Source organism: Schistocerca gregaria, chromosome 1 (genome assembly GCF_023897955.1).
Source record: "Schistocerca gregaria isolate iqSchGreg1 chromosome 1, iqSchGreg1.2, whole genome shotgun sequence".
Taxonomy (NCBI): domain Eukaryota; kingdom Metazoa; phylum Arthropoda; class Insecta; order Orthoptera; family Acrididae; genus Schistocerca; species Schistocerca gregaria.
In genome coordinates this window covers 318,310,540-318,335,792 of record NC_064920.1, presented here as the reverse complement: position 1 = coordinate 318,335,792, position 25,253 = coordinate 318,310,540, and the positions used below count along the sequence as shown (strand labels likewise).

General features: G+C 45.1%; 1 protein-coding gene across 1 annotated transcript in view; it reads right to left on the bottom strand.

Annotated features, from left to right (window-relative positions):
• Positions 1 to 13,650: 13,650 nt before the first annotated feature.
• The window catches only part of LOC126345423 (uncharacterized), a 117,285-nt gene continuing 105,682 nt past the window's right edge, over positions 13,651 to 25,253 (bottom strand). The window contains exon 3 of the mRNA XM_050002105.1: positions 13,651 to 15,083. Coding sequence (XP_049858062.1) covers positions 13,651 to 15,083 — 1,433 coding nt within the window. The remainder of the gene's footprint in view (positions 15,084 to 25,253) is intronic.

The following is a 25,253-nucleotide window of genomic DNA, read 5'->3' as shown; positions in this document are numbered from 1 at the left end:
TAGCTGAAACTTGTTACAGAACTCAATTAGTCTTTCTCCTCTTTCATTCCTTGTCCCAAGCCCGTATTCTCCTGTAACCTTTTCTTCTACTCCTTCCCCTACAACTGCGTTCCAGTCGCCCAAGATTATTAGATTTTCGTCTCCCTTTACATACTGCATTACCCTTTCAATATCCTCATACACTTTCTCTATCTGTTCATCTTCAGCTTGCAACGGTGGCATGTATACCTGAACTATCGTTGTCGGTGTTGGTCTGCTGTCGATTCTGATTAGAACAACGCAGTCACTGAACTGTTCACAGTAACACACCCTCTGCCCTACATTCCTATACATAACGAATCCTACACCTGTTATACCGTTTTCTGCTGCTGTTGATATTACCCGATACTCATCTGACCAGAAATCCTTGTCTTCCTTCCACTTCATTTCACTGACTCCTACTACATCTATATTGAGCCTTTGCATTTCCTTTTTCAGATTTTCTAGTTTCCCTACCACGTTCAAGCTTCTGACATTCCACGCCCCAACTCGTAGAACGTTATCCTTTCGTTGATTATTCAATCTTTTTCTCATGGTAACCTCCCCCTTGGCAGTCCCCTCCCGGAGATCCGAATGGGGGACTATTCCGGAATCTTTTGCCAATGGAGAGATAAACATGACACTTCTTCAACTACAGGCCACATGTCCTGTGGATACACGTTACGTGTCTTTAATTCAGTGGTTTCCATTGCCTTCTGCATCCTCATGTCGTTGATCATTGCTGATTCTTCCGCCTTTAGGGGCAATTTCCCACCCCTAGGACAAGAGAGTGCCCTGAACCTCTATCCGCTCCTCCGCCCTCTTTGACAAGGCTGTTGGCGGAATGAGGTTGACTTCTTATGCCGGAAGTCTTCGGCCGTCAATGCTGATTATTTATCAAAATTTAGGTAGTGGCGGAGATCGAAACTTTTTTTTTAAACAGGAAGGCAGGGTAAACAAACAATCTTTATTCGTACAATTGTGCTGTCCTAGGGATAAGAAAAGTATCGAGACAGCAAAAACAATTTGGAAACCAAAAAATCAACACAAAGGCCGCCATCTCTTTCTTTTTTTTCTTTTTTTTTTCTTGTAACAGCAATAAAGTAAATGACAATCCTAGTCACGGGCGGACACCAAAGCTATCGGGAGAACTGCGAAAAACACTTCCTAAAAATTGGAAAAGTAAGTCCTCTATTTCGTATGACTCCGTATGAGCTCTTGTTGTTCTTGTAAATACATCCAATAATCCATCACGGACTTAATATCGTACGAATACAAATATTTCGTCGCATGTCCAGCGATCCAATTGACCGCATATGTCTTTTGTTTGGGAAAAAAGGTCTTGTCCGGTAGAAAAAGTACATCCGATGTGATTTCTGTGTAGTTAGTGCGCCGAAGGAAGGCCAGTATTCGACGCGTCAGCATCCAAACGTCCCTCGCTTCGCCACACACTTAACCATGTTCTTCCGTTGCTAACAGTCCACAGTTGGTGCAAAGAGGAGAATCGACCATATGAATTGTATGTAATCGACTCCTGGTCACAAGTTTACGGTTTATAAGAATATACCACATCGATCTCGCTGCTGTTGACAGTAATGGAGTATGCACTGCACACCAAATGTGGTCCACGTTCTCGACGGGTATTTGAATTCCATTATATTGCGGCCATGGTGATCCATCAAGCATCTATAGATCTCCCGAGTCGTGGGTATTCTCGTCGAAGGTACTTTCAGACGAACATAACTGTAATCAACAAGAAATGATGCAAAGTGTGCAAGAGAAGGCGAAATATTGCCCACTGCAATAGGGGGTTCGTAAGAAGGCGGAACAAGTACTTCTATCAGAGCTGACATTACGGTATGCTTTCTTTGTTGCCAATTTCGTATCATCGCTCGCATGTAAAGCGCCAGAACTTTGTTTCTCACGTTTGTGAGGTTGAGGCCACCGTTCCGGAACTGTAGCGTTAACGTAACATACTTGATCTTAAATAACATCCCAGTACTAACATAGTAACCAAAGGCAGCCATGAGGCGATCTGTAATACCCTTCGGTATTGGTAGGATCTGCGCTAAATGGGGCAGTCGTGACGCTATGTGAACGTTGGTGTATGCCACACGTTGGATCATGTCAAAGTCTCTCAGTGAGTTGTTGCGTATCGTCAGACGAACATTCTGCAGAAGCCGCCGAGAACTCGCCGCCGCTGACCGCCGTAGTGAACGGTTAAATGTAATCCCCAGAAATCTCAGCGATTCCACCGTCTGAAACGCTCCCGGTACGTCTTCCAGACCCCGTCCAATGTGCATAATTTTGGATTTCGTCATGTTAACGACACTGCCTGACGCACTTCATGTCCTGATCTGACAAGGAGGATCATGTCGTCCGCATATGTGCGACAAACGAAAGAGTTCTCATTAAGCGCTATCCCAAAATGTGAGCGCCTCGTAACACACATCAGTGGCTCAAGCGCTATCGCAAACAGCATCATGGAGAGTGGGCACCCTTGTCGGACTGAGCTGTTAATAGGAATCGAGCCCGCTTCCCGGCCGTTTACAATCACCTTCGATGTAGCCCCTCGTATTAGCCTCATAACGATGGAGATGAAAACTGGTGGAATCGCCATTCGGCTCATGACTGACGCCAAGAAGTCATGGTTTATCCTATCGAACGCACGATCGAAGTCCACAGATATCATCGCTGCTCGCATTTTACACGTTTCCGCAAGGGCGATAACGTCACGGTATTCACTTAACGCCGAGGAGATGCTGCTTCGCACCCCTAGGCAAGCCTGATCAGGGGATATTGTCCTGGATATCGCCAGCTTGAGACGAGACGCTAGTAGTCGTGCAAAGATTTTATAATCGGTGTTTAGCATAGTGAGAGGCAGATATTGATTAACATTGCGACTCCCCGCCATCTTCGGGATGGGAAGAAGAAAGCCCGTCACAAAATCCGACGGTAGGCGCATGTCCGGACGCATCGCCTCATTGTACATCGACACCAACTGTGGCATCATCATGTCCACGAATTCTCGATAAAACTCTAGCGTAATCCCATCTGGCCCTGGTGATTTATGGGCCGCTCCTTTTGTGAGTGCCACCTTTATATCGTCTTCTGTGAGTGGCTCCATAAGCGCTGCCTTATCCGTCTCTGTCAGTGTCGTTTGCAGATGATGCAGTATCTCTTCTCCCACGAGACGGTCCGTCGGTGTACCGGCGTAGAGGTGGCGGAAATGCTCTAAACATTCATTTGCAATGTCCTGTTGTGTTGTCAGTTGACGGCCATCTAAACCGTGGAGCACTGTTACCAATGCCCGGCGGTAACGTTTATGTTCCCGCGACACATGGTACATCGACGTACGTTCCCCAGTGATGGTGTCGAGACATCGTGCCCGTATTGGGATGCCACCCAGTCTTCGTCGCGTGATCGATAGGATTTGTGCCTTGACACGATGAACTTCCGATTGATGTTCTGGAGACGGCACCTGGAAGGACAGCTCACGAAGCATGGAATAATAATAATCAAGAGTGTCTCTTTGCCATCTCGTCTTATCCCGACCATACTGTATGAGCGCTCTTCTTATTGCCGGCTTAGTACACTCGAGCCACCATTGAAGCACGCAGGTATATGTTGGTAGACGGCGTTGACATGTGGCCCATACCTCCTCGACTCTCTGACGACATTCGGGGTCTGCCAAAAGTGACGAATTGAGCTTCCATGTCCCGCGGCTTCTCCACACACTTTGCCTAGGGAGTGATATGGTACAAATGTAAGCCAGATGATCAGTAAATGCCGCAGGCCATCGTTCCGCGTCGATCAACTTAACCTGTAGGCCAACCGAAACATATATTCGATCGAGTCTGCTCGCCGAGTGACTGGTATAAAAAGTATATCCCTCACGGTTCCTATGAGTCATGTCCCAGGTGTCGCTTGACTCCAGATCCCGGCATAGCACATGCAATTCACGAGAGGTATTGTAATGTGGAGTCTGGTCTTTTTGGGCTAAAACACAATTGAAGTCACCACCTATAATGAAATGATCGAATCTGCCAGTAAATAAGGGCACAATCTCTTCCGAATAATATCTCGCACGCGCCCGTCTGTTGTCGGTGCCGGAAGGGGCATAAAGATTGAGAATGCGAATTCCATTAACAGTTATCGCCAGTCCTCGTGCCAAAGGTAGATAAGCCATGTCGCGTACCGGAATCCCGTCCCGGATCAATATCGCCGTTCCACTGTCGTTGTTCGAGTGCGGCGAGGTGTAGGAGATGTAGCCATGGACTTCCTGGAACTCAGGAATGTAGATTTCCTGCACCATCAGTATATCCACATCCGACGCGTATATCATGTCCCTAAACAACTGCTGTTTCACGGGTGATCTAATGGTATTTACATTCACTGTCCCTATTCTGTACGCCTGGGGTCGAGTAGCTGTCATCTCCACATGATGTTAAAATGACAGAGTTTCACCGTATCGGCAGCCCCTTTGCACCTCCGCAGAGGGTCGCCCGACAGACATGTCCCTGCGGCATTACGTTTCTTGAGATGCGTACGGATGCGAGTCCCCACCAGTAGAATGGTCCGCATCGGTGATTTCTTCGTCCTGCTCATTCCAGCTGATATTATTGGGGTGCTCCAAATTTTCCTGTGCAGCATTGATGAGCTGTTGTTCTTTCGCAGCTTTAGACTCCACCGCAGAAGGGTTAGCAGGCCCCTGAGCGGATGCGTCGTCTGAGCGACATGACATCTTTTCACTGTCCGAATTCATATGGTCTGCGACATCCGAAGCTTGTGGTTCCAAGTCAGACAGGTCCATATTGTTAGTCTCCTCTGGGCTCCCAAGAAGAGAAGATAGCGTCTCCGCAGAGTTTAGTCGGCGCTTCTTGCGGCGCTTTGGCGAGCGTTGTTTGCGGGCCCTCACCTCAGCCTCTGGTGTCGGTGAATCTTGCATCACCTGCGTTCTCGCCGCCGCCACAACGCCCTGGGGCCGTTCCACTTCACCTTCCATGCCTGTTGTGATGCTGTCATCCTCTTTCTGCACCACCTGTAATGTCTGGGATTGTAGGTTGGTCGGAGCCATTCCTTCGTCAGTCGGGTCCGAAGGCGCCTCAATCAACTGCGGCGTCGGTTCGATAGTACGCTCCGACCTCGGCGTCACCTCCCCGCGAAGCGCTGCCACGTAAGTCATCGGCAGTGACGTTGGTGTAGTCGGATTCTGGAGGTCTCCCCTGGGGAGTTGCACGAGTCTCCTCTGCATACACGCAGATCGAAGATGTCCTTCACCACCACACCCGGAGCATGTCCGGGGCTGTTCATCATAGATGACAATAGCTCGACAGCCGCCGATGTTGATGTACGATGGCACATGTTTCGTAAGGTCAATTCGCACCTGTCGGACACCATTGAGCACTGGATACGTGCTAAAACTTGCCCAACGTTCGGCCGTATGACTGACAACTCTGCCATATGTCTGCAGCGATTGAGTGACCAATGATTCTGGTACCTCGAAAGGCAGCTCGAAGACTCGAATCGTAAGGCACTCCCAGGCCCAAATGAGCGACAAAAACTTCGCCAATGTGACCATCGGAGTGTCGGAACTGGAATCCTCGTTCGGCGGCTTCAATGATCCTATCACATGCTGCGTCGTCAATCACCTTTACGTAAAGAGTGCTGCTCACGATTGATAAATGAATTCCAATAATCTCCGTGTAATTAAGTTGCACTTCGTCCCTCAAGAAACGTTCGATTTCGAAAGCCTTCGGTCGTGCATACTCGTTACAGAACGTGAACTGTATCGTGGTTTTTCGGAAATTGTGTGCCATGGCGTTCGATTCAAACAGTAACACACGCGAGTGGCGACGGTGTAAACACCGCTTCTTCCGCGAACGTTCGCAGCCGGGACGTAAACAAGTCCGAGCTGCTCCGCGGCTAAAGGCGGACTTCGTGGGACCGAAGACGTTTTGATTATGAATCAAAGACGCTACCCCTAGACCACGGGTACTATGAGGTTACTACAGTAATAATATTGTCTGCAAGGTCATTGGTACACAACACGAACAACAAAGGTTCCAACACACTTGCCTGGGCTACACCTGAAGTTACTTCTACATTCAAAATAACATGCCGCGACCTCCCTATCAAAAAAAATCCTCAATCCAGCCACAAATTTCCCCTGGCGCCGCATGCTATCGTAGTTCTGATGGTAAACATAGGTGTGGTACTGAGTCAAATGCTTTTCGGAAATGGAGAAATATTGCGTCTGCCTGACTGCTTCGGTCCATAGCTTCCAGAAGGCTGTGTGATAAAAGTGCGAAGTGTTTCCGAAATCCGTGCTGGTTCGCGTGGAGGTATTCGTTCCATTCGAGATACCTCATCATGTTTGAGTTCTGAATACGTTCTGAGATACTACAACAAAAGGATATCAATGTTATTGGACGGTAGTTTTGTCGGCCACCTCTGCTACATTTCTTGTAGACAGGTGTGAACTGTGCTTTCATCCTGCTACTGGACACGGCTTATTGTTCGAAGGATCTACCATGGATCCTACTTAAAAGAGAGGCTAACTCTGCCAAAAATTGGGTAAAGAATAGGATAATGTTGCCATCGGGCTCTGGGACATTGTTCGGTTTTAACGATACCAGATGTTTCTCAACATCACTGACTTTAATACTTATTTCTTTCCCTTTTGGGGGAGTGGTACGACAATTAAATTGGGGCAACACTCCTATGTTTTTCTTTGTAAAGGAATGTTTGAAAACAGTGTTAAGCATTTCTGGTTTTAGCATTTTTTTTTTCACAAGTCCGTCTTGATCACATGACGATGATGTATATCAGAATATTTTAACTATCTGAAGATGGCGATAAGCCGAAACCGGTCATAAAGTGTAAAGAAATCTATGTGATCAAGACGGACTTGTGAAAATAAAAGTGGTAAAAGTAAAATAATAACGGACTCATATACAGAATTTATGTCTTCAATTGATAAGTTTCTGCTTTTGCTTTGCTACTCTCAACCGCAGTCCCTTCCGGTCTTGTCCACTGGTGACTGGTCATTAATTTTGGTGCCAATAGCAGCCATTACATCCCAAAAGAATTTCTTTGAGTTTTGAAATAGTTCTTTCCATAATATTCTGCTACAGCAGTCGTTGAATGCTTCAAACATTGCACTCTTGACTGCTAAGCGCGTTTAATTTAGTGTATCTCTATCTATAATCTTAAGATTTGCTTTATTCCTATCATACAGTAGTTTCTGTTTCTTTAGAAGTTTCTTCACAGTTACTAAACACCATGGAGGATCTCTCCCATCACTAACTGTTCCATTGGGTACATACACCTATGAGCCAAAACGTTATTATAATCTTGCTAAACAGCCTGTTTGTCAGTCTTTGGAACGAAAGACATCACTGATTCTTCGTACCAGGGATCTGACGTTTGCTAGTAGGTTTCTGGAGGCATGGGGCATTACATGTTTACGCACAGTTCATAACGGGCTGCTGATTTGCGTACGCCGTGGTGGCGCCCGATAGCGACCTAGAGGGTTCCTTAGAATTTACGTCAGGCGAGTTTGGTCGCTGAGACATCAACATAAGTTCACTATAATGTCCCTTAAACCTGTGTATCGCGCTTCTGTCTCCGAGGCACGGAGAGTTATGCTGCTGAAAGGGGACCTCGCCGTCAGGGAAGACATCAAGCATGAGGCGATGCAGGTGGTTCGCAGCTGTCAGGTTGTCTTTGATTACTATCACAGTACCCATGCAAGCACAGAAGAATGTCTCCCATAGCATAATACTTCTGCCACTAGCATCCGTCTGTAGCGCGCTGCAGGTTGTTTCGAGCCACTGTTTACCGCGGTGACGGCGTTGGCGGAGACGATCAATCGACCTAGTGTAGCGAAAATGTGTTTTAGCCGAACAGCCGACATGTTTCCATTGATGGACGGTCGAATCGCGATGGTTCCATGTCCACTGCAACGATAACTGCGTTGGGTCAACACGTGAATATGTAGTGGTGCTCTGCTGCGGAGCTCCATGTTCAACAACGTACGAGAACGGTGTGCTCCGAAACACTGTGGGCTACGGTGGGAACGAAGTCTCTCCGTCGTTTCTGGGTCTCCAGTTACATACAATAAAATAGAATACGTTCTGTTAACACGCAAATCTTCGTGTGCCATTTGAAGTATCTGTAAAGCTCCTCTAGTACCTCTAAGAGAAGCTATAACTTCCCTTTCAGTTACATGTACAGAGTGAATCAGAACTCCACCGACAAACTTTCAGATATGATAGCATGTTTTGAACAGAAAGAAGGAAAAAATACGTTTTTGTCTTGTTTTAGTCCATGCTGCCACCTCTGAAAGTTTTTCGGAACAGTTATGTTCATTCTATATACCGGATAGTATTTGTGCTACAAACGCACATGAAAACGATGTGTGACGCTACACATGTACTGACTTGACGCTACTGACGAGTGCTTTAAAATGACCAACGGTCGAAATCAGCTAGCAGCATGGACAATAAATAGATTACAGACTGCTTGCGGCATTTTTCGTTCCTATAATTGTGTATACTTTCTCGTCCGTACGATTACACATTCAGGAATCCCACAAATGGTTCAAATGGCTCTAAGCACTATGCGACTTAACATTTGAGTCAACAGTCCCCTTGAACTTAGAACCACTAACTAACCTAAGGACATCACGCACATCCATGCCCGAGGCAGGATTCGAACCTGCGACCGTAGCAGCAGCGCGGTTGTAGACTGTAGCGCCTAGAACCGATCGGCAGGAATGACACAGGAGGATACACTGTCGCCTCGTCAACTAAAACAGCTAAACTTACTATATAACAACGATGAAGATGGTCTCATTGATATGAGAGTAGCGTTGCTGCGCAGTAAACTGGAAACAGAAGACCCGCCTTGATCATGAGTATAAATTCAATAATGATATAAAATGAGTTTACAAAGGCAGTTCAGTGACATAATGCTATGGATTGTATGACACACACTTTTAAGAAAAAATATTTTTAACCTGTTATGTACTATTTATGAATAAGTGAGGTTCGTTACCAGCTGTTGTTGTTTACAACAGAAAATATACCTCAAGTGTTGATGACTAGCTGTTTGAACTCACTGGAGCCATTGCATGCTTAACTGAGGCGAGGAGAAAGGAAAAAAACGATAGTCGTACCTCAAACAATCAGTTTCATTGAGGCTCAAAATGGCTTGGTTCAAATGGCTCTGAGCACTATGGGACTTAACGTCTGAGGTTATCAGTCCCCGAGAACTTAGAACTACTTAAACCTAACTAACCTATGGACATCACACACATCCATGCATGATGCAGGATTCGAACCTGCGACCGCAGCGGTCGCGTGGTTTCAGACTCTAGGGCCTAGAACCGCCCGGCCACTCTGGCGGCTATTCAGGCTCAGTGAGGGCTCATTATGTGCGTGGTGGCTGTAGTAAGTGTGGTTTTAGGAACCTATGATATGCACGTTGCTTCGTTTTCTGTGTGCGTGCGGTAGGTTCAAGGCAAGCTGTAAGCAAACAATTGATTTCGCACATCATAAAGAATTTGTGCATTGATTTCTCCTTGAAGTGCTAATGTTGCTGGCCTGCTCCATGCAATCCGGTTATTTTAAAAGCTGGAATAGTTACGTCTGGGACTATGAGAACCTAAATGCGATTGTTATTAGAGCTTAACAAAATACGTATCCCATGAACACTATTTCCGGAATGTTTGTTAAGCTCGTTCTGAAATTTACACTTCGTGCAGAGCTACCAACTGCTGCAGACTATTCTTACGAAAGGTCATGACACAATAGTGCTTTTTGTTTACAGGTGAGTCTCGCATTTAAAGAGTACCATCCGATTTATTGATTTTACGGAAGGTACTCTTCAAATTTTTAAAAGTAGTAGGTATAACGTATAGGGAGCGGAAGGATATGAAGGTTTGTACAGAAAGCAGTCTACAGCTGTATGAATCTCAGGACATGGGAGAGAAGCTATGGTTGAGAAGGGGCAGGGATGCAGCCTACCCCAGGTGCTATTCAAACCGTATAACGAGGCAAGCAGTAAAGGAAACCAAGGAGATATTTGCCGACGGAGCTGAAGTTCAGAAAGATTTTTGCCCATGACATTGTAATTCTGTCCGAGACAGCAAATTATATGGGAGAGAAACTGAACTGAATGGATAGGGTCTTGAAAAGAGATTATGGGCCAGACATCAACAAAAGTAAAAACAATTACTAGAATGTCCCAAAGATCAATCAGATGATGTTGAAGGAACTTGAGTAGTAAATAAGACACTAAGAGTGGTAGATTATGTTTGCTATTTGGACAGCAAGGTAACTGGTATAATGGAGAGGATATAGGACTCGTGCTGACTATAGTATGAACAGCATATCTGAGGAGAATATGTTAATATCCGACAAATTTAAGTGTTACGAATTCTTTTCTGGTTATATTTTTATAGCGTATACCTTTGCAGGAACTGCAGTAACTGATACATTTGATTCCCCATACTGTTTAAAAATTACTACCCAGCAAAGGATCTAGAGCTGCCCGAAACGGCATGTGAAGAGCATTTCTCCATTTGCCAAGAGGTATGTGCTGATTGGCCGAGTCAATAATGCATTATAGCGTATTGAACAGGAGCTACATCTGCATCTGTATGTCCAATCTGCAATTCAAGCTACTTTTCTACTGTTCCAACCTCGAACAACGCGCAGGAAAACGAACACTTAAACCTTTCCGCAAGAGCTCCGAGTTCTCTTATCGTTTACGTTGATCATTTCTCCGTATGTAGATGGGCTCCAACTAATTATTTTCGCATTCGGAGGAGGAAGTTAGGTAGAAGAAGAAAGATACGTTAGGAACGGAAAACGCCTTTGTTTTAATGATTCCCATCCTAACTTGTGTGTCGTATTCGTGACACTCCGTCCTATATTTCGCGATAATACAAAAGAAGCAGTCCTTCTTTGGACTTTTTCCATACCATTCGCCACTCTTAACTGACGCGTACCCCATAAAGCGCAGCAGTACTCCAGAAGATGGCGGACAAGCGTAGTATAGGCTGACTCTTTAGTAGACCTGTTGCATTTCCTAAGTGTTCCGTCAACGAAACGTGGTCTTTGGTTTGCTTTCCCCACAGCATTATCTACGTGATTGTTCCATTCTAGGTTATTCGTAATTGAAATCCCTAAGAATCGAGCCGAACTGATGGCATTTAGATTTGTGTAATTAATCATATAGCCGAAATTTGACCGATTAGTTTTAATTATTCACGTCAGGATACTGCAGCGATGGGTTCAAACAGTTAATGAGACTCAAATCAGAATGTAAAAACCATTAATAAAACGACCCACACTGATGACCGTACACGTTAGCACGCCGCTTGCGGGATTCTGGGAGAGGTGACAGCTCCAGTTCTAATCTGTCCGGTGGTTTACCGGCGGGACTCTGTGGCAGACCAGCCTGGCTCTGGGTTTTTAGGCAGTTTCGCACTACCGTCTAAGTGAATAGCGGACTGGCACTCACGTACTGCCTCAGTTACACGATACGCAAACATTTAGAAACACTAAGCACAGACAGGACGTTACGGTGCGGGGGATGGTGACATCCGGGCACCCTGTACACTCCACTAACAAAGCCAAATCCAAAAATTAACTTGCCATGACATTGAAGATACGGGATAAAGGCCAGTAAAAAGACGAGAATGTCATTAACAAAATGTAATTTGTGCACAACTATCTTTATTAATTCTTAGAACCTTACTGAAGATTCAAACCAATAACTCATAAATCACGGATGAAAAAATGTTTCCAAACAAAAAATAATCTTATCCATGTTATCGTGTGAGATTGATGGCCAGAAAGCCCCATCTGGGGAATTTTGGCCGCCGAGTGGTAAGTCTTACTTCAGGTGACGCCACATTGGGCGCCTTGCGTGTCTGTGATGATGAGATGACGAGGAGGACAACACAACACCCAGCCCACGAGCGGAGAAAATCTCCAGCACGGCAGCGAAGCGAACCCGGGCCCACTGATTGGTAGGCAAACACGTTACCACTCAGTTAAGGAGGCGGACTCTTCTGCAAGTGTTCTTTTGCCACTTATGCATTCACGGTGAAATTCTGAAACTAACGAAATTAACCGCTGTCTAGCAAAAAGTTTCTTCAATAAATGATTTTACAACCAGAAGAAAGTTAAGATAACAAAGATGATGGCTGAGTCAGTACTGACAGTCATGGCCACAATCAAACACACATCTGGGACAGGTACTTGGCTGTGCCATACGATCAAAGCGAGACATGCAGTGCGCTATATATACAACGTCATGCAGACACAGGGTTTTTTCCGTATTGCTTGAAATATTTCGATAGAAGTTCCTCGATAGCCATCCCCGAAAAGGTCAATATCCGCTTCCAGCAACGTATGGGGTTTCAAAGGCCGCTATTGAACTGCAACACCAGACAGACAGACAGATAAAAACCCTGCCACTCCAGTAGAGACCCTCCGCTTATTGCACTACGCTGGGTACAGAGTTCACCATGGACACGGGAACACCGCCTCCGTGCAGACCAGACGTGGCGGATTTTGTGCTTGATAAAGCATGTAAGGCGATTCGGGAATAAATATATATATATATATATATATATATATATATATATATATATATATATATATATATATATCTGCGTTACAGGTAGTGTTGCATCTATTATAAGAATATTTAACTTATTGTACATGACCTACTGCTCAACATGGTCCTTACTTGTATCATCTAGGTATGTTAAATTAATCTGTTGGTAAACTACATCTTTTGAAAACATGTTAGTGTCTTAGATATTAAAATCATTTCGAATTAAGATATTTAACATAATTAAATAGCTTATGTTATCTTATTCAGTATATTTATGACGTAATAATTTTGTATAACGTAACGCACAGCATGCTAGCTTACGAGGCGAGCTAGACCCTGATCAAATCGGCGCAGAGGATTTATGACAGTGATCTGCAATCACATTTTCACTCTTCCGCGGAGTGTGCGCTGATATGAAACTTCCTGGTAGATTAAAACTGTGTACCGGACCGAGACTCGAACTCGGGACCTTTGCCTTTCGCGGACAAGTGCTCTACCACATTTGCAAGGAAGGAGGCGAGGTACTGGCAGAATTAAATGCCATAGTACGTTTTTGTACTGTCGTATTGACCTGCGAGGCGGTAATATGAGGATACGTAACTTACAGACCTAGGAACCTCCTTCCACACCATTTCTCCATACAGCGCTCCACTTCATTGCCAGTTCGCCCCAAGCTACCTCGCGCTGGTCTCCAACTCCTTAGCCTTCGGGGACGGAATCCGCAGAGTTATCGTCCAACAGACTTTCAGGACCATCATATCATAGGTACGTGCCTGAGTCGACCCAAAAAGAGTATGTTTCGCTTCAAATTTTGCACCTATACTTATACAAGAGTCGCAACGTCGCTGTACATATTGACTGCATAGCGTCCTTGAAGCGGCAGACGTTCGAATTTTTTGACGCCATCGCACGTCGTTGTCCGCAGAGCAACACGTTGCAATGAACTATACCTGCAGCTCTTTTTGCAAATACGTACTGCAAACCTTCACACACCTCTTACGATTGTAGCATTTCGCACGTAGTCATTGCTCGAACAACACATCTACAGAGTTCAGAATCACATCTGTAGAGTTCAGAATCACATCTGTAGAGTTCAGAATCACATCTGTAGAGTTCAGAATCACGTCTGTAGAGTTCAGAATCACGTCTGTAGAGTTCAGAATCACATCTGTAGAGTTCAGAATCACGTCTGTAGAGTTCAGAATCACGTCTGTAGAGTTCAGAATCACATCTGTAGAGTTCAGAATCACATCCATAGAGTTCAGAATCACATCTGTAGAGTTCAGAATCACGTCTGTAGAGTTCAGAATCACGTCTGTAGAGTTCAGAATCATGTCTGTAGAGTTCAGAATCACGTCTGTAGAGTTCAGAATCACGTCTGTAGAGTTCAGAATCACATCTGTAGAGTTCAGAATCACGTCTGTAGAGTTCAGAATCACGTCTGTAGAGTTCAGAATCACGTCTGTAGAGTTCAGAATCACATCTGTAGAGTTCAGAATCACATCTGTAGAGTTCAGAATCACGTCTGTAGAGTTCAGAATCACGTCTGTAGAGTTCAGAAACACATCTGTATAGTTTAGAATCACGTCTGTAGAGTTCAGAATCACGTCTGTAGAGTTCAGAATCACGTCTGTAGAGTTCAGAATCACGTCTGTAGAGTTCAGAATCACGTCTGTAGAGTTCAGAATCACGTCTGTAGAGTTCAGAATCACATCCATAGAGTTCAGAATCACATCTGTAGAGTTCAGAATCACGTCTGTAGAGTTCAGAATCACGTCTGTAGAGTTCAGAATCACGTCTGTAGAGTTCAGAATCACGTCTGTAGAGTTCAGAATCACATCTGTAGAGTTCAGAATCACGTCTGTAGAGTTCAGAATCACGTCTGTAGAGTTCAGAATCACGTCTGTAGAGTTCAGAATCACATCTGTAGAGTTCAGAATCACGTCTGTAGAGTTCAGAATCACGTCTGTAGAGTTCAGAATCACATCTGTAGAGTTCAGAATCACATCTGTAGAGTTCAGAATCACGTCTGTAGAGTTCAGAATCACGTCTGTAGAGTTCAGAATCACGTCTGTAGAGTTCAGAATCACATCTGTAGAGTTCAGAATCATGTCTGTAGAGTTCAGAATCACGTCTGTAGAGTTCAGAATCATGTCTGTAGAGTTCAGAATCACGTCTGTAGAGTTCAGAATCACATCTGTAGAGTTCAGAATCACATCTGTAGAGTTCAGAATCACGTCTGTAGAGTTCAGAATCACGTCTGTAGAGTTCAGAATCACGTCTGTAGAGTTCAGAATCACGTCTGTAGAGTTCAGAATCACGTCTGTAGAGTTCAGAATCACGTCTGTAGAGTTCAGAATCACGTCTGTAGAGTTCAGAATCACGTCTGTAGAGTTCAGAATCATATCTGTAGAGTTCAGAATCAGGATCTGTGTTCCGATAGCGAACAAAGATGTGTTACGGGGACCGAAGTCGCCACACAAACACACGCATGAGGTGGTCACTATTTAAGAACTGTGACTGAATTTTATTCCATGGAAAAACGAAAACATACACTATACATAAGCTGTCACATTAGTTCTGCACTCAGTAACCGACGACAAAACTTATATTTACAACCAAAAATTTGCTTATAAACAGTTGAATAGTTGTTATTAGTGAAGACTACTGAATTATTTCTCATTACCTGCAACAGTTAAGTAGACAACACAGTACGTTGCAACACGTGTGCATAAGATGGCGCTAGGTGAAGGGAGCACAATAAATGTACGTAAATATCCGTCAAATGAGACGCTGAAGTAGAAATAAATAACAGCAAATGTAATTAAATGACCCATATTGACTTAAAATCCAAAAAATAATGTAAACTAGCCTTTCAGTTTCGATGATGCTCCTGGAAAGCCGATAATTTATTAATAACAAAGATTCAGATTTGTATATATGACTTCCAGCAATACAAAGAATGACTCAAGTTGCAGGAAATAATGACGAAATTGAATGTACAGTGAGCCGAGCTAAATGACCAGAAAACGACCTTGTAACCAGCTTGGAGCTAACAGAAATTTTCGTGACATCTCGCGCATTAATATCAGCTCGCTTTCGCAAATTCATCACAAGTTTAACACTCGAATCTAGTGAAAAATAACCCATTCGATACGAATACTAGACTAGTGAATTGACTGCAACGCCTAGCCTATTAGCAACCAAATCAAATAAACGGAACGTTTGAAATTGTTACGGCGTTCGTGGCTACTTGCTGACAAAATTGTCTACTGGCTTCCGTCTCGGGTCCTCGGCTGACGTTTGTTTTATGATTTTTCTGAGGTTTGAACAGCACGAGTGCCCACTACTGTCAAAGCTTCACCAATCGCTGCAGAGTTCGCCGAAAGCTGTGGAGCATGAAGCTTTGACAATGCCAGCCCCTTGCGCTGGCGAAACGGCAGAAAAACTATCAAACGTAGGCCGAAGCTTCGAAGCAGAAGCCAACAGGCAAATTGCCAAATGGCATGTTCTCATCAAACATGCCAAATTGCCACCTCCACATGCTCCCGGAACGCGTCCCTTTCATATGGAAGCGCGAGCATACCCATCTAACCGCCAAAGATCTGATTGGCTGGGAGGGCGCGGAAATTACCTGAGATGACTAAGCATCCGCCCAGGGCGTGAACATTTTTCCACACAAGAGACGTATCATTCGGCCTCACCCCCATTTTCGCTAGTAATCGTGGTTCGCACTGAATATAAATGTTGCACTTAGGAGACTCTCTCAACGTGGCACCCCAATCGGCTCATACCCACCATGACACTTCGTTGCTGATTGCGTCGCTTGGGCCTCAAACCGGCCCTGTGTCGCGTTGCAACAACTCAGAGAGACGATTCGGTGAACTTATACCGCATGTCGATACTGGTTATAGAACATCTTTGCAAAATGTTAGCAATAACCTGTCGCTGAGTTACGGAAAGGAAAACTACCGAAAAATTGAATGTGTCGTCTATCTCTTCAAGTGGTGTAAAACCATGCTCCTCCTATTGTTTCCTTCACGTCGTTCGTGATATCTGTGCTTCCTGAGTAAGACAGTGCTTTTCCCGTCCCCAATGTGTATCGTAATGGTTTATGATCACTCTATGCGCACGAGGGCACTTGCCCATTCCCCGTTCCGATCTCCGCTCAGACCGAGTGACCACTGGTGGAGTGCTGTCGAGAACGGCAGCAGGGTCTCCAACCTCTGTGCCCTGTGACTAATCTCCCTAATTAGTCTATGGCTATTGACCACTCATCACAACGTGGTCTCTGACCTGAGGATGCAGTCTTCTAATAGTCGAGCTAATTGTGCAGATCTGTTAATGTGAAGATAAAGAGATTACTAAAACGAAATTGTTGAAAAAGGCAGTTAAAAACTACCTGCTAAGCAATACATTCTGCACACTGAAGGATTCCTTAGATGACAAGGAGTGGGAACTTGGAAATAATGTTGGGTTGGCGCTTAAGTTCGTAACGTTTTATTCGGTACGTTTAATAAACATATCACATACACGTAACAGAGACTTTAGTCATCAATAACATATTATCCTTCACTGCCTGTGAACGTCTGCCAACGCTGGGGTAATTTCCGAATCCGCGACTGTAGCAAATCACGTGGTTTTGAGGCCAAGAACTCGTCTAGCCTTCTCGAAGCGCATTTACATCTGGAAACGAAGCTTCTTGAAGGCTGTTTGATAGAGAGAGGGAAAGATGAATATGTGAGGGTGCATCCAGATATCCCTACGTGCTGCGGAACTGGCCACCGTATGTGACTGAAAAGAGGGGGGGGGGGGGGTGGTGGTGTTGGCGGGGGGTGGGGGAGTAGTGTGTTGCCAGCGGAGAGGCTGTAACAGCAGAATTGGTCGCGTCATGAGAACTCAGTCACTTCGAACGTAGATTAGGGAAACCGAAATTGGAATCACGTGCTAACAGATACATCGTTGACATTTCAACCTTTCTAAAGAACTGACGGACAGGGACCATCGAGCATTGTGCAGGGTGGATGTAAAATAAAATAGTTTGAAATCGGTAGAAAGAATCTCGCCTGAGTACCAGAGAGCTAACATCAGTACAAGTGGTACAGCTACTGGCCGTCAAGAGTTTAAAGATATGGGGCACAGAGGTCGAGCAGCGTCTCATAAGCAACGTATTTCTGTTGTCAGTGATAAGCGACGTTTGAGGTGGTGTAAAAAGCAACGGCACTGGACAGTGGTTGACTGCAAACAAGTGTTTTGGAGTCATGAATCACTCTATACCCTGTGGCAGTCTGATGGAAGGATTGGGTTTGGCGAACGCCGGGAAACATTATCTGCCATCAAGTGTAGTGCCAAAAGTGAAATACTGACGTATGATATAATGCTACGACGGTTTTCTTCGTGGTCCCCTCATAGCTCTTAAGCGGATGTGGAAAGATATGAACACATATTACGGCAGGGGAACAGTTCGGAAACGATGATTGTATCGGCATAACAATGCACCCGATTATAAACCACAATCAGTGAGGCAATGGTTTGAGGAGAACGGCATTGTTGAAATCGATCATCCTGCCAAGAGTCCCGACCTGAAACCATTGTAACACATTTGGGATCAGTTGGAACATCGACATCTCTCCAGACCCCAGCTTCCAACAACACAACCTTCACTGGTTCTGCCCCTGTTGAGGGAGAATCGGCTGTGATTCCGCCACAGGCATTCAGACACCTCACTGAAAGTATCCTCATCGTAGTACAAGCCGTCATAAATTCGAAGGCTGGACACACCTCACATTTATGTCCGCTAATCGGTGTGGTGTTACTTTCGATGAGAGAGCTTACATATGAATAGAGGAGCTTACCTTTTAACTAGGCAGGCGAAGTAATCCAGTTCAGCATGTTACTTAAAATGTGACACATCTTCGAATCTTAGAGTCACACTATCACGTCATACATAAAACTTCCTGTAAATGATATCAGAAAAGAACACATAGAACTATACTTCCTATACAGACTGTTCGTGAAACCAGTCTAAAATAATATCCAACGAACATTTGAATCTAGGTAAGGACTGTGCTACAAGAAATTAGTCAAATAGAAGGCGGGAGCTCTTAAATTTGCCACTTTTGTGAATACATACTAATATTGGTCTAGGTTATTAAAGTGAAATGCTTAGGCTCTTTCATATGTGATCTGCGTCACTAAACGAATAACGCAAGAACAGGTCAGCTGACTGACTCATATTTTACGTACTTACTGCCGGGTGGAGACTAGTGAATGACCTAAGTAACTAGTAATAGAGTAATTCTGTTCTTTGAATGCTTGCTGCCCGCTGACTATAAACAACTATTAATACTAACATAATGTTTCTACAGATGGAATGCTCTCTACCGCATGGCTTGAAAATAAAACTGATTGAGACGAAACATTACATAACGTTTCTACTCGTTTATGGCTGGTTACGGACTCCCTACGTCATTTTACGCGACAAGACGCGTGTTGGATACGACATACGGTGCTATTACATTTTAGATAGTAATGTAAAAGGTAGGAAAAGCATAGATTACAAACACGCAGAAGGCAAACGCACTGTTCTGATTAAAAATAGGCTCGATGTCCTCAAGTTGGTACAAATAATGGTTCCGTTTTATGACGTTGGAAGCGTAGTGTGGACTGGGATTTAAATCTGCCAAATTTTTTTGGAAAGCCAAGTTTTCTGATTGAAATATTTCTTAAACTAACTTGTTATTCTAGGAAAATAATATTTTTTTGTAAACAATGAAGGTCTGAAAGGATCACATAAGATTCGAACATTCTTGAAACTAACAGTTCTGAATGAATATTTTTGAAATATACAATTTACGAAAAGATAAGATGCTCATTACAAAGATGAATAATATATGCTGGTTCTAAGACAAACAGTTATTGGTGGGGTCAAATTTGAAAGTGTACTTCATTTTTAAGAACTGTAAATTTCAAGTAATTACACTAATGGAAATGGAAAAAATACGCATTGACACCGATGTGTCAGACCCACCATACTTGCTCCGGACACTGCGAGAGGGCTGTACAAGCAATGATCACACGCACGGCACAGCGGACACACCAGGAACCGCGGTGTTGGCCGTCGAATGGCGCTAGCTGCGCAGCATTTGTGCACCGCCGCCGTCAGTGTCAGCCAGTTTGCCGTGGCATAAGGAGCTCCATCGCAGTCTTTAACACTGGTAGCATGCCGCGACAGCGTGGACGTGAACCGTATGTGCAGTTGACGGACTTTGAGCGAGGGCGTATAGTGGGCATGCGGGAGGCCGGGTGGACGTACCGCCGAATTGCTCAACACGTGGGGCGTGAGGTCTCCACAGTACATCGATGTTGTCGCCAGTGGTCGGCGGAAGGTGCACGTGCCCGTCGACCTGGGACCGGACCGCAGCGACGCACGGATGCACGCCAACACCGTAGGATCCTACGCAGTGCCGTAGGGGACCGCACCGCCACTTCCCAGCAAATTAGGGACACTGTTGCTCCTGGGGTATCGGCGAGGACCATTCGCAACCGTCTCCATGAAGCTGGGCTACGGTCCCGCACACCGTTAGGCCGTCTTCCGCTCACGCAACAACATCGTGCAGCCCGCCTCCAGTGGTGTCGCGACAGGCGTGAATGGAGGGACGAATGGAGACGTGTCGTCTTCAGCGATGAGAGTCGCTTCTGCCTTGGTGTCAATGATGGTCGTATGCGTGTTTGGCGCCGTGCAGGTGAGCGCCACAATCAGGACTGCGTACGACCGAGGCACACAGGGCCAACACCTGGCATCATGGTGTGGGGAGCGATCTCCTACACTGGCCATACACCTCTGGTGATCGTCGAGGGGACACTGAATAGTGCACGGTACATCCAAACCGTCATCGAACCCATCGTTCTACCATTCCTAGACCGGCAAGGGAACTTGCTGTTCCAACAAGACAATGCACGTCCGCATGTATCCCGTGCCACCCAACGTGCTCTAGAAGGTGTAAGTCAACTACCCTGGCCAGCAAGATCTCCGGATCTGTCCCCCATTGATCATGTTTGGGACTGGATGAAGCGTCGTCTCACGCGGTCTGCACGTCCAGCACGAACGCTGGCCCAACTGAGGCGCCAGGTGGAAATGGCATGGCAAGCCGTTCCACAGGACTACATCCAGCATCTCTACGATCGTCTCCATGGGAGAATAGCAGCCTGCATTGCTGCGAAAGGTGGATATACACTGTACTAGTGCCGACATTGTGCATGCTCTGTTGCCTGTGTCTATGTGCCTGTGGTTCTGTCAGTGTGATCATGTGATGTATCTGACCCCAGGAATGTGTCAATAAAGTTTCCCCTTCCTGGGACAATGAATTCACGGTGTTCTTATTTCAATTTCCAGGAGTGTATTTAAATGAAATGTTTTTCAGTATAGTACTTACATTGTTATTACAAGCGGCCTACAAACTGTACTCTGAGTAATAAGGTTTTGAAAAATACAGGTTGTGTAAGAATTTGAAGATTCAAGATGTTCGCCGCTCATGTATATCGTATGAAATAGAGGAAGTCAAAAAAATAGTGTACAGAGTGCTCATAAAAAGTAAAGGTGCAGCAGGAGAAGTTGTGCTGAGAAACAACTGTTAAGAAAAAAATTCTATACGTTGCGTCGTTTCCGAGTTATTTACCACTACGATGGCCGCTCAGGTCGTTGAGTGCGCAAATTGAAACACTTGCGCTCGCTAAAATGCGGTAATACAGAGACAGCTGTGGATTCGTGAGTTATCACTTGTTCGAATGTTCATTATCTGTTAAAATGTGTCTTCTTCGGAAGTGATACATTTAAGGTAGGCAATCAAAAACCATGTTTGTTCGTTCTGAGCAAACTAAACGAAGAACACGTTTGGCGGCACTTTCTCTGGCAGACTGCTTGAATTTTTTCGCGATGACCTCATTGGCTAACTTCAATATTAAATAGCTCGGAAATGGCTCAACGTAACGAATTTTTTTCTTAAGTTATTTTTCAGCACAAACTCCTCTGTAACACCCTTTCTGACCGCCCTGTGTACGCTAGAAGTTGGGTATTGCAAGTGGAGGTATTCCACCTTGCTACGTTTCAAAGCGTATTTTATTGGAAAGGACACATAAAAATTGTTTTAGGAAAAGCAGACGCCAGCTTGAGTTTCTTTGTGATGATGTTAACGAAATGCAATTAATTATCTTTTGAATTCTTGAGTACTGGTTGGCAGTGTGAGATTTTTACTAGGAAGGACTGATGAAGGAGACCTGTCTGTAAACGACGTCGACAGTGCAGGTGGTCGTCGACACCCCTGGAGGGAGGGGAGGCAACGAGTAGGCTTATTAGGGCGGGCGGTACGTGGGTTGTCTAGTGTGGCCAGAAACACATCCAGCCACACTCCGATAGGAAGCAGTTGCTTCATTTCTTAGATTCCGCCTACGGAGATCCTGTGACCTCGACTCACAGACAGTACACCGATGTTAAACCCACGGTCACATTTTTTTTTTTCTGTCGTGTTTCTCGAGACATCTTATAAGCAGTGAAGCGCAACTTTGGGTAGCTGAGTGTTTAGTGCTGGCCACCTAACCCTACCTCCCGGTCTAGCGACGGCTGTGAGACGTTGCTGGCCGACGCGGCGGCCGGATAGAGCGAGCTAGGGGTCGTCCGAAGAGCGAACCCCGGCTCCCGACTTCTGGCTGGTGGTGATTGGCGACAGTAGATGCCAAGGAGGTCGGTGGCTTGAAGCGATCAAGTTTGACTCTCAGCCCGTTGGAGACGTGCGGCGGGCCATCACGTAGGACGATGCACTATGATCCGCTCCGATAGCTGAGTGGTCAGACTGACGGATTGCCGTCCTACGGGCCCGAGTTCGATTCCAGCTGGGTCGGGGATTTTCTCCGCTCAGGGACTGGGTGTTGTCTTTGTCATCATTTCATACCTATCCGGCGCGCAAGTCGTCCAATGTGGTGTCGAATGTAATAAGATCTGCACCAAGGCGGCCGGATCTGCCCCGCAACGGGCCTCCTGGCCAATGACGCCAAACGCTCATTTCCATGGAGGATAACGGTTACACCGGTGAACAGCAGTAGAGTGAAAACGGTTCTCCGGAGCACACGGTTGTGGCCCGCACCACAGCAGTCGCCGGTTCTTTGTCTCTTGCCTACTATATGGCCGCCTTGTTGACGTCCAGATGCCCCAGGCACCACGCAGCTCTCCTGCGGAGCGTCCGGAATTTTGGTAACATCTCTAGTTTCCGACTGAGTGTTCGTACCAATGTACCGATGTGGGACGCGATGGGGAAATGCTGCTTACTGCAATCACCGTGGTAACGGCAGAGGAGAGGTCGCTTGTGGAGAGTAGCGCATGGGAGGCTCAATATTATGTTCTTCTTTCGTCTCTTCTAGCACCAGTCTGGCAGAACACGGAACACAACAGGCACGTTGACACTGCTCATAACGAGACAGGCTGTATTGCAACTGACTGCTTACGACAAACTCCAGTTACAGGCTTGCAGGTATAGCTCCCGCAATGCCTACTGAAAAAAACTGAAGAAGAGCGACAGAGATTGAGAAAAAAAGAGAAAAAAACAGGAAAATTATGTCCGACTTCCCGTGTTTGGAAGGGTAGCATCATGCACAAAGCAGAGTCGAAAAGAGCTTTCTTTGAACAGCTGAAGCAATTATATCATCACCTTCCGTCCGCTGAATAGAACTGTGGCAAAACAAGATAACTTAAGGTAATAATCAAAACCTAAAGGAAGAACCGGCTGCTGGTTTCCAACTAACCTACCAGACAAAGAAGACTTTGAGCAAATTGCGAACTGGAGCGACAATGTTCAAACAAAATTTGGAGCAGAGGGGCTATATTACCGGAGATGAAACTTGCGAATGTGGAGAAAATCAAGATGCTGAGCATCTCTTGGTCTGTCCGAAGTTATACCAAGCCTGAACGTTGAAGGACGTCGTTTCAGCAAATGTTTCAGCAACGAAGAATGCCAAATATGGGGTCTCAAATTCACTTTGACATGTACTAAGTCTTTTGTATGCATTGCAGATAGGTTTTTAACTGATAAATAACTGTACCGTCCTCGATACGAAAACAATAATAACTTCATTAAGGCTTGGTTTGAAAAGGACGAGAGCACCAGAGACACATTCATACAACTCGAAGTGCAAGTGATGCAAATCTGGCGTGACGGAGAGGTTTGCAGATAAAATTCGAAAAGCGTATGTTCCAAGAAGAATCAAGAAACCTATTACTTCCTACCAAATATATCTTACGAAGTAACCACGCCAATAAAATCGAAGTTACGAAGCTTACCATCAGTCGCTCTTCCCGTGCATCGTTCGCGAAAGGGGCGGTGGCGGGAGGGGACATCATAAGCGTGGAAGAAGTATCTCAGCTACACAGAAAGCGGCGGCTTGGGAAATATAGTTGAGATGTAAATAGCACTTTCTCTTCAATGTTTCGCAGTTTTAAGTACAGTAGGAACAGGAAACTTACTATGTTGTCATCTATCTGAAAGTCATGAAACGGTCCTTATTATTAATACTGTAGCCACATTTCCACTGAAAAATTCGCCTGTTCTCCAATTTCGAAAACTATATCCCAAGAAGTTAAAACATGTTTTGCTTCGATAGAGTTTCAAATTACTGCAAGAAAATGAAAATTTGCTTCTCTCTTTCAGTACTATAATTTCGGTTTAAAGGAGTAAGCTTTAGGTGGAACTAGTAAATACTCGAATAGGAACTAAAAATGCAGACTGCCTGTAAGTAAACGAGCAAAGAATAAAAGAAGAATTTACAGGCTACGACAAGGTCCAAGGTAATGCCAAACAGCAATTCAAAGCCGTTAACGACGCATCATACCGTTAATGACGCCATAAACAACTTGGAACGACGTCTGCGGTCGGTGCGCAACCATAGCAGTTACCATTTGCCCATGACGTGTGCCTTATTAAGAGTACGACAGCATAATATCCGCAGGTGATGAAGTAGTAATTTCGTAAGTGGAAGTACATATCCATAGAACGGACCATCTTTTATAACTACATTGTGCAAAATAATTTAAACATCACTTTTTGGAAACATCTAAATTGCCTTCCATTGCACCTCATAAGTTTGAAGTTTGACTCAAAGGTGCCTTACACATTCCTCTGCAACGGTGCAAAAGCGTGGCGCCCTCCGTCTCCACCCTCAGGCTCAGCGACGCCTTAAACAGCCAGGTGTTGACACACCTCATAAGTTCATGTGAGCAGCAAAATGGGCTTATAATCTCACATTGGCACCAGTCTCCACAGCAAATCTGACCAACGCCACCGTGGATGTGTTACACGATGAGAAGGTCGTCACAGCCCCTCTTACCCAAATTTTAATCCTTCTTGTCATGTCTATACGAAGGAGGTCAGAACCGCGACACGCAGCATTTAAATCACACGATTTTCTTATGGATGCGTCAATGAAACCACCCTTTTCCCTGGAGATTCCACACATTTCGCAGACGAAATCGACAGTTCACTATGCGATGAGTAGCAGGAAGATGATTTGATAACCTTTAACACTCCTGACACCTTTGGACGTTTCAACTTTTC